At 36.9% G+C, this 9,745-nt stretch overlaps 1 protein-coding gene across 2 annotated transcripts in view; it reads left to right on the forward strand.

The window, feature by feature from the left end:
* Smad4 (SMAD family member 4) overlaps positions 1-8,106 on the forward strand; it is a 59,383-nt gene extending 51,277 nt beyond the window's left edge. Inside the window, exons 9-12 of one of the 2 annotated variants that reach the window (XR_006146909.1) lie at positions 99-267; positions 5,123-5,261; positions 5,723-5,835; positions 6,611-6,690. Coding sequence is in view for 1 of the 2 variants with exons in the window: in XM_042675122.1 (XP_042531056.1) it covers positions 99-267; positions 5,123-5,261; positions 6,611-6,822 (520 nt within the window). In the remaining variant the exon portion in view is untranslated. Of the gene's footprint in view, positions 1-98; positions 268-5,122; positions 5,262-5,722; positions 5,836-6,610 lie in introns of both variants that reach the window. The other variant, XM_042675122.1, reaches the window with a different exon arrangement.
* Positions 8,107-9,745: the final 1,639 nt, after the last annotated feature.

Below are 9,745 nucleotides of genomic sequence, written 5' to 3' on the forward strand. Positions count from 1 at the left end.
TGTCCTTATTTTTAATTTCAGTATTGTATATGCGATAGGGAATAAAGTTTATTTGTAAATACATGAGATGAAATGTAATTCTGTGCTTCCTTTCTAAGGTTGCATATTGGCAAAGGTGTGCAGTTGGAATGTAAAGGTGAAGGTGACGTTTGGGTCAGGTGCCTTAGTGACCATGCAGTCTTTGTGCAGAGTTACTACTTAGACAGAGAAGCTGGACGTGCACCTGGAGATGCTGTTCATAAGATCTACCCAAGTGCATATATAAAGGTTAGTTGTAATTTTATTCAAATATTTTAGATTTAGAAACTTCTGTTTGTTGCTTAAAGAATTGAAAGGGAACTGGGCACTAATGGCTCATACTTATAATCTCAGCTATTTGGAAGGCAGAGATCAAGAAGATCATAGTTTGAAGCCAGTCTAGGCAAAATGTTCATGAGACTTTGTCAGTAGCTGGCATGGTGTCATGAATGTGTCAGTCCAGCTATGCAGAAAGCATAAAGGGTTCGGGACATGACTCAAATATGGTAGAACATCTATCTGACTTCAAACCTTAGCACAAATACATACGTCCAATTGAAGTGAGTGACAGAAAAATACCTTACATTAATACATAATCAAAAATTGTGTTTAACTGGGAGTGGTGGTGTGTATTTGTCCTCTCAGCTAGATGGGAGCTAACATGTAGAGAATCAAGTTCCTGGCTAACCCAGACAACAAAAAGTTTATGAGAGCCTATCTTAACAGAAAAAGCTGGGCATAATAGTGTGTAATCTGTCACCCTAGCTATGATAAGTGTAAATAAAAGGGTTATAGTCTAGCCTCTTCAGGACAAAAAGCAAGATACTTTTTAAAGAATAACTACTAGCCGGGCGTTGGTGGCTCACGCCTGTAATCCTAGCTACTCAGGAGGCTGAGATCTGAGGATCGCGGTTCAAAGCCAGCCCGGGCAGGAGAGACCGTGAGACTCCTATCTCCAATAAACCACCAGAAAACCGGAAGTGGCGCTGTAGCTCAAGTGGTAGAGCGCTCGCCTTGAGCTGAAGAGCTGAGGGACAGCGCCCAGGCCCAGAGTTCAAGCCCCACGACCGACAAAAAAAAAAGAATAACTACTAGAGCCAAAAGTGCTGATTTAAGAGGTCGGATTCTGTGTAATAAGTGCAAAGCCCTAAGTTCAGACCTTAGTACTGAAAAAAATTTGAGTTTGTTTTGAGTGTGGAACACATGAGTAGTTGTAGTTTTGTGATTGCATTCATGCCGTACAGTTTTATTAACAGATTTGTCAGATGTTTTAGAGTTATACAATAAAATAGTGAATAGTGAATGAAACTTCCAAATTCGTATTCCTTTAATATGAAATTGGTAAAAATCAGCTTCTAGAGTTTCATTTTAGCCAGTGTTTAGGATTTTGTGGAAAGCAACGTGACCATTAATAGTGTTTCAATATTAATAACATTCAGCATAAATAGAATTTCAAATTAAGATCCTGAGGCGCCTGAGGTGCTTTTCACTAGTTATTACATATTGCACGCGTTTCAGTTTGCTTTTGTGATATCTACTATTTGGGGAAGAGAAAAGTAGATGTAATTAACCTTAAAAGGGGTGTGTGTGTGTGTGTGTGTGTGTGTGTGTGTGTGTGTGTGTGTGTGTGTGTGTGTGTGTGTGTGTGTGTGTGTGTGTGTGTGTGTGTGTGTGTGTGTGTGTGTGTGTGTGTGTGTGTGTGTGTGTGTGTGTGTGTGTGTGTGTGTGTGTGTGTGTGTGTGTGTGTGTGTGTGTGTGTGTCTGGCTTTTCTGCTCCACTGCTCCACTCACTTCTGGCTTTTGATGGTTAATTGGAGAGAAGGGTTTTACCACCTTTCCTCCCCTGGCTGGCTTTAAACTGTGATCCTCAGATTGCAGCCTCCTGGGGGTAGTTAGGATTACAGAAATGAACCACCAGTGCCTCACAAATACGTTTTTAATTTCAGATTTTCATCTTTAAAATAGTTATGATTAAAATATTTTTAACTTAAATTTTATTAATTTCAGATTGCAATATTTTTATTTGCAGATATGCATTTTTAGCTATTGTATATCTCATCACTTATTTTCGGGAAGTTTCTTAAGATACAAATAATATGGCCAAATAGTATCGACAGAAATGCAAGTGTGGGCTGAGAAGGTGGCTGAGTGGTAGAGTGCTTGCCTTGCATGCCTGAGGCCCTGGGTTCCATTCCTCAGCACCACATAAGCAGAAGAAAAAAAAAGCTGGAAGGGGTGCTGTGGCTCAAGTGGTAGAGCGCTAGCCTTGAGCTGAAGAGCTGAAGGACAGCACCCAGGCCCAGAGTTCAGGCCCCACTACTGGACCCAAAAAATAAAAATGAAATGAAAGTGCTTCATTGTTTAAAATAGTAAACTCAATATTGTCACATTCAACTATAGTTCAGATTTTTAATGTGAAGCTTTTTTTTCGTTCTTTCTTTTTTTTGGGGGGGGGGCTCATTTGGGGCTTGAATTCAGGGCGTGGGGACTGAATGCTCAGTGCTATGCTCAGTGTTTATGCTCAAAGCTAGCCTCTGTCACTTGAGTCACAGTTCCACTTCTGGCTTTTTGGTGGTTAATTAGAGATTAGTATCACACAGACTCACCTGCCTGGTTTGGCTTTGAACCACAGTACTCAGATCTCAGCCTCCTGAGTAGCTAGGATTACAAACCAGGGTTACAACTTTGACAGTTTACTAGGTTCTTCCCAATATTTATTTTGCTTTCCCCATACTTTTTTCTTTTATGGAGTAATTGGATTTCTTGTTTGTTTTTAGTGGTACTAGAATTTGAACTCAGCTTTGTGCTTGCTAGATAGGTACCCTATCATTTGAGACACACCTCCAGTTCTTATGGAGTAATTTTAAAAAATTGTTATTATAAAGGTGTTGGACAGAGAGATTACAGTTTCATAAGGAGTACATTTCTTTTTGGAAAGTGTCAGTCCTCTCTTGCTCTCTGTTTATCCCTCCCATCCTCACCCACGAGTTACATAGTTCATTTTCAACATGGTGTCTAATGAGTACCACTGCTGCATTTGTTCACCCTTTGTCCCTCGGTTTTAGCAGTTTCTTAGAAAATGAAACACATTCTTACCATACAACCCAACAGCCACATTACTTGGCATTTACCAAAATAGTTTGAAAACCCTTGACCACAAAATAATCCTGCACACAGATGATCATAGCAGTTTTTCTTTTATAGTTGTCAAACGAGAAAACAACTAAGATGTTCCTTAGTACTTGAATGAACATCAGACAATGGAAAGGTATAAAAAACAAGTGAGCTATGAAGCCATGAAAAGACATGGAGGAAAACTTGATTGATATTTCTAAGTGAAAGAAACCATTCTGATAAGGCTGCACATCAAAGTATTACAGAATACTGGAAAAGACAATAGAGTTGGGTGCCAGAGGTGCTACTCAGGAAGCTTATATTGCAATTTGAAGCCAGCACAGACAAGTCACAGAGACTCCTAATAATTGGGAAAATGACTCACTAGAGCCAAAACAGAGCTTAAGGACTTGAGTTTGGTCCTTCAGTGGTGTTAATGAAGACAGGCTTTTTTTCTTTCAGATAAGCACTTAATAGAGAAAAGTGTTTTACTGTCTGGAGAGTTTATTATTGTTACATTTTTATGGTTTATGTAAATACCTATGTTTGAAGAAAGTTTTTAAAAGTATCTGAGAATTTATGGTTTGGGTTCCAAACCTGTTTTATTTGTCACCAACTTGTAGGTCATGCATTCTTTAATTTCTTTTATCTTCAGTGATAAATATGGTTGCTCATATTTGGTTTGTCTGTATGCCAAGAGAATTTTTTTTTAAATTTAGTTTACTTTTAGAAAGGGTAATGTACTACATGATTCAAAAACTAACATGATTTTGGAAAGAAGTTTATGTTGAGTAGCCTTGCTTCTGCCCTCTCTTTGTCCTGTTTTCTTGCAACTTAGATGACTACTCTTTCTTTGTAATTTTCTCCAGTTAAACATTCTAGTATTAGAAAATACATTATTTTAGGAAGATGGCATTTTCTCGGGAAAAAGGGTGATATGATTTGTTATCTCTAATTTATTGCTTTTTGGAAGAATATTACAGTGGTTTCACCAGGATAGATGTGAAAGTGACATTCACTCCTTCCTCACTCTGACAGTCCTTGCAAGGGATGCTATTTGATAAGGAGCAATGAAATTACTTACTAGCTCTTCTTTGCTCGTCCTGAAAAAGTGGCTTACTGGTACAGCCTCACCAAAAAATAATAAGTAACATTTATTAATAGCTTTTTGTGTACTATGCCTAATTTACAATTATCCTATGAAAGTATGTGTATTTACTATTCTCATTTTATAGATAAGAAAGCTGACATTCCTGTGGGGTTTTAAAACTTTTCCCATATGATTAGTAGATGTCTGTGGTGGGGTCCAAATTTGGCCTTTTTTTCTTTTAAAAGTATAAATATTTTCAAACTTTGAGAAAATAGAAACTAACTTAAGGAGACCCCACATAGTCAGCAGATAAATTATGAGTTTGTATTTGATCTATCCTGGATTTTCTTTTTTCTCTGGAGTATTTTGAAAACAAATCTAATATACTATGCTGCTCTTAGGTACAAGAATATACTTCTGTGATAAAAAGATCTATTTTCTTATTAGTGACATTGAAATTTGTTTAATTCCTTCATATACCATGAAGGATAACAAATGTTCAGGAAAGATGGTGGCCAGGTAGTCAGATCATTGACTTTAGCCTAATACTCAGCAATTTGTCTCTGGAAGATTAGGGCAATTTCTTAACTATTGTTTAATGTAGATAGGTGGCATTTCACAAACAGTAATGGCTTGTCCACATTGCCCAGAGCCTTGATTTAGAGCTCCTATGGCAGATAATTCATCGTGACAGAGAAAATGTACCTGTTGATGAGCTCGGACTTTTCCTAATTAGTACCACACAAATTACAATCTACCATAGAAATTTAGTAATTTCAGACATTTTATTGGAAGAAGCAAAACAAAGCTATGAGTTTTCAATAAATTATACATTTTTTTGATGTATGAAATAATCCTAACATTAACTACTTTTTTTGTTTTTGTTTTTTTACAAAAAAGGTCTTTGATTTGCGTCAGTGTCATCGACAAATGCAGCAGCAGGCGGCCACTGCACAAGCTGCAGCTGCTGCCCAGGCAGCAGCCGTGGCAGGAAACATCCCTGGGCCTGGATCAGTAGGTGGAATAGCTCCAGCTATCAGTAAGTATGCTTTTATTATTATTTTTAAATCTTGAGTCTCTAGGTGATTAGTTCCTCATATGGTGGAATTAAAATTTTTTACTGGGGTGATAACAGTTTTGAACTTGTAAAAACTTTTCTTCTGTAATAGTTGCCTTTGCCTAGAATAGGACCCTTTTTGTATTCTTTTTTATAGAACAAAGGGGAATCTGGGACAGGGGGCAATTACTTTTTGTTTGACGCTTATTATTATTATCTCACCAGCCAGGGTGGGTTTTAAACAAGGCGTGATTGACTTTATTCTGGTAAGGAAAGCTATTTCAGTTTCAGAATTGGACACCTCTTCAACTTTAAAAAGTATGCTAAGCATGGAAGAAAACTAAATAAGGGTGGTATTTTGATAACTTGTAGACTTTTTAAATTGTAGAGTAAAATTGAACTGTGTGCCAAGTTTCACACTGATGGGGAATTTTTTACTGCAGAGTTAAACTCCTGACTATAGACTTTTATGATGGAAACACGTGGCACCCATCTTCCACGTCTGAAGGCATAACTAGTGATTCATTCAACCCCTGTTCTTAACCTCTTCAGTGTGGTAAGCAAATCACACTGGCTAAGAAAACTGCAGTGGTCCTGCAGGTTTCTCTACAGTACATGCAAATTCTTCCCATTAGTTTCATGGTAATATTAATAAATGCAGATTGACTATATGACTATATGTTTGACTGGAAGATTAGATATAGACTCCATTGTGACTTATGTTCAGGAGTTTTCAACATAGACATAGATACCACATACTCATTAGAGAGTTTGATTTTTAACAGATCTGAGCATCTATATCATTTGCTAGTTTTAATGTTACAAATGCTTTTTTCTCAAGAGTTCTAACTAGTATTAAATTTTATATTGCCATCTACCTGCTTCCATTGAGTTATACTGCGAAATTGAGAGAGAGAGAGACATCATCGGGGTCAGCTGAATGTGGAACCAGGCATATGTACTGTCTGCGTAGTAGTCATGTCTTACTCTGAACTGTGCTGTTTAGATAGACATAGGTTCTTAGAACCAGTCTGTAGACATGGTCTACTGTTTACAAGCAAATTGTTTCTAAGCCCTTCACCTCCATTTCTAAAGAGGAAAATAGGGGTGTTGGTAGATTGTGCTTACTTTCTAATTGGTGGTGACTAGAAGACACCTGGTGGAGTATAAAGCTGCTTAAACCAAAAGTTTTCAGCTCCTGTTGAGGTTTAGGACTACAGTTATTTCTTGGCACTTTACCAGAGAAGATAAGTTGTATGCTGAGGAAAATAAAATAGGGAGGATGGGAAGAGATCACCTATCTCTCTGACATTTCCAAACTTCTCTGTTAGGTCTGTCAGCTGCGGCCGGCATTGGTGTTGATGACCTTCGTCGCTTGTGCATACTCAGGATGAGCTTTGTAAAAGGCTGGGGACCTGATTACCCAAGACAGAGTATCAAAGAAACACCGTGCTGGATTGAGATTCACTTACACCGGGCCCTCCAGCTCCTAGATGAAGTGCTTCACACCATGCCTATTGCAGACCCACAACCTTTAGACTGAGGTCTCTTGCCATGGGGACCCTTATCACATTCAGGATGGTGGACTATAAAATACAGTCCTGTTTATAATCTGAAGATTTATTTCATTTTTGTTCTGCTTTATAAAGGGTTGAAAAAATGTGTTTGCTGCCTTGCTCCTAGCAGACAGAAACTGGATTAAAACAATTATTTTTTTCCTCTTTAGACTTTTCAGGCATGGCTCAGAGCTTGAAGATCAGGAAGAACACACTTATTAATTGTCATCAGTTATGTATGAAGGAGTCATTCCAGTGCTGGAAATTTTAGTCCTTTAAAATGTCTTAGAGCCTTTTATATGCAGAACATCAGCGTGTGTGTTATTACAGAATAAATTCAATATTGCTGATTTTAAAGGCAGAGAAGTTCTCAAAGTTAATTCACCTATGATATTCTGTGTGCAAGTTGTTATTATTGAACGTACTTTCCTCCAAAATACTGTGCCATGTGGGTGAGTTAATTTTACCAAGAGCAACTTTACTCTGTATTTAAAGACTTAAGATAGTAATGTATTATAACCTTTTATCCAAAATATTTTTTGCAAGTTAAACTAGATTTCAACTCAGATTGTCTTGCAACTTCAATTTTCTTTTTGCCAAGACAAAACACTAATCTATGTGTATATTAAGAATTCGTTAAAATTACCAGACAGATGTCATTCAAAATTACATTTGTTATCCCCATTGGATGACTTTATCAGGAAGTGTACTTTTGCCCTGTTAAACAGTAGATGTATTCTTCTATATTTCTAGGCATAAGGTTGGTTACTTAGAGGCCTAGAAGAGAAATTCTTTCCTTCACTAATTCATAGGGGAAATTTTTGTATTTTTAAAAACACTAAAAGCAGTGTCACTATTATCTCACTGTTCTGCAAGGTGGCAGTGCTTAAATAATGAGTATTTTGGAAACTGCTAAATTCTATGTTAAATACTGTGCAGAATAATGGAAACATTGCAGTTCCTCATAGGTAGTTTGGATATTTTTGTACTTGATTTGATGTGTGACTTTTTTTTTCATATACTGTTTAAATCATGTATGTTATGACATTGTTTAAAATTCAGTTTTTGTATCTTGGGGCAAGACCGCAAACTTTTTATACCTTTTGGTTATTCTAAGCCTTTTGCCATCAATGATCATATCAATCGGCAGTGACTTTGTATAGAGAATTTAAGTAGAAAAGTTGCAGAATGTATTGACTGTACCACAGACACAATATGTATGCTTTTTACCTAGCTAGTAGAATAAATAAAACTGAATCTCAACATACAAAGTTGAATTCTAGGTTTGATTTTTAAAATGTTTTTCTTTTGCACTTTTGAGTCCAATCTCAGTGGCAAGACACCTTCTACTGAATGACAGCCATCAGCCAGATGTATTGGGCAGCTTTGGTTTCCCCTTACACTCTACCAGGACTTTCCCATGGACATTATGTATTGGGTAGAGTTGGTTATTTTCTGAACTTTTATTTTACTAAAGCAAAAATTGGCCTAGTGGTATATATGACATATAGATTGTCTTCTACAAGGTAGTGTGAAATAAAATCAAAGATTACCAGATACTTTTACTTTTTAGCTTGGAGGGTTTCTATAAGCTTTCTATTAATCTTTAAGGTGTGTTTTCTACATTTGAGCTCTAGAAACACTCATTAATAATTCTTATATCAACTGAAATGAACAAGTCCTACAGCCTCACTCAGAAGGTCTTTAATCAGACTATCCTAGAGGCCACTGAGTGCTCACTGCTGTGACTTAAATCTCCATCTCCATCCAAGTTACATGACTTCTTTTTTTTTTTTTTTTTTGGTTTTTTGCTAGTCCTGGGGTTTGAACTCAGGGCCTGGGCATTGCCCCTGAGCTTTTTTGCTCAAGGTTAGTGCTCTACCACTTGAGCCACAGCTCTGCTTCCTGCTCTTTGGTGGTTAATTGGAGATAAGAGTCTCATAGACTTTCCTGCCCAGGCTGGCTTTGAACCTTTATCTTCAGATCTCAGCTTTCTGAGTAGCTAGGATTACAGGTGTAAGCCACTGATACCTGGCTACACGTCTTGTTTTTTAACCAGCTTTGCTACCAATTCATTTCTATTCTTAAGCGCTCACAGATACTTTTGGTAAAGACTTAAATTTATGTATGTAAGTTTATTGATTTCTTTTAACAAAAGTTTTACTGGCAGAATTATAAAAAGGTATCTTTAGACGTTTTTGTCTTTAGGTCCATTTTACTATGAATGATGAATAAAAATGTGAGGAGAGAGCTTTAGAACAACAGATTTTTTTTTAAAATCCAGATTATGAATTAACCATGCAGTGCTATAATTTGTTGCATCTTTTTCTACTTTAAAAAAGGTTTTCATGCTAATCATCTTCAGAAAGTATGTGGAAGATATTTGCTGAGAAGTATCTCTTCAGAGCCAAGCCGCCTATCTTGGTTTCAAATAAGAGCCATAAACTACAGAAGTACTTCTAGTTATTGTTTGCTTGTATTTGACCTATATTGTCTTATGCTTTTGGGAAAATACCTTGTATGTTACCAGTTACTGTCTGACAACATGGTTGTCAAACTGTATTTCCATCGCTTAGAAGTGGTCATTTTTCATGAATAAGACTAAAGAATCTCACTGTTGAAATTGTATGTCCACTTTAGGGTAAAATCATTTCTGTACTGTTCTTAAAGTCTGATTATTATGTGGATATGGTTCTGGGTGGCTTTTCTCTAATTCATATCTCAAAGAATCTCAGAATCTCAGATTTCAATGAGAGATGAACCAGTTACATCCAGCTTGAAATCCATTCCACTCTTGTCTTGTGCCTTTCCTTGTATTGTCCAAGAAAATCCTTAATGGTGTTGCCTTTTTTTTTGCCTGGGAGTACATTCTTTGGTGGGATAGAGTCTATTTTTTTTAATAGTTTACTG

Source organism: Dipodomys spectabilis, unplaced genomic scaffold (genome assembly GCF_019054845.1).
Source record: "Dipodomys spectabilis isolate Male_0828 unplaced genomic scaffold, ASM1905484v1 ptg000024l, whole genome shotgun sequence".
NCBI classification, from domain to species: domain Eukaryota; kingdom Metazoa; phylum Chordata; class Mammalia; order Rodentia; family Heteromyidae; genus Dipodomys; species Dipodomys spectabilis.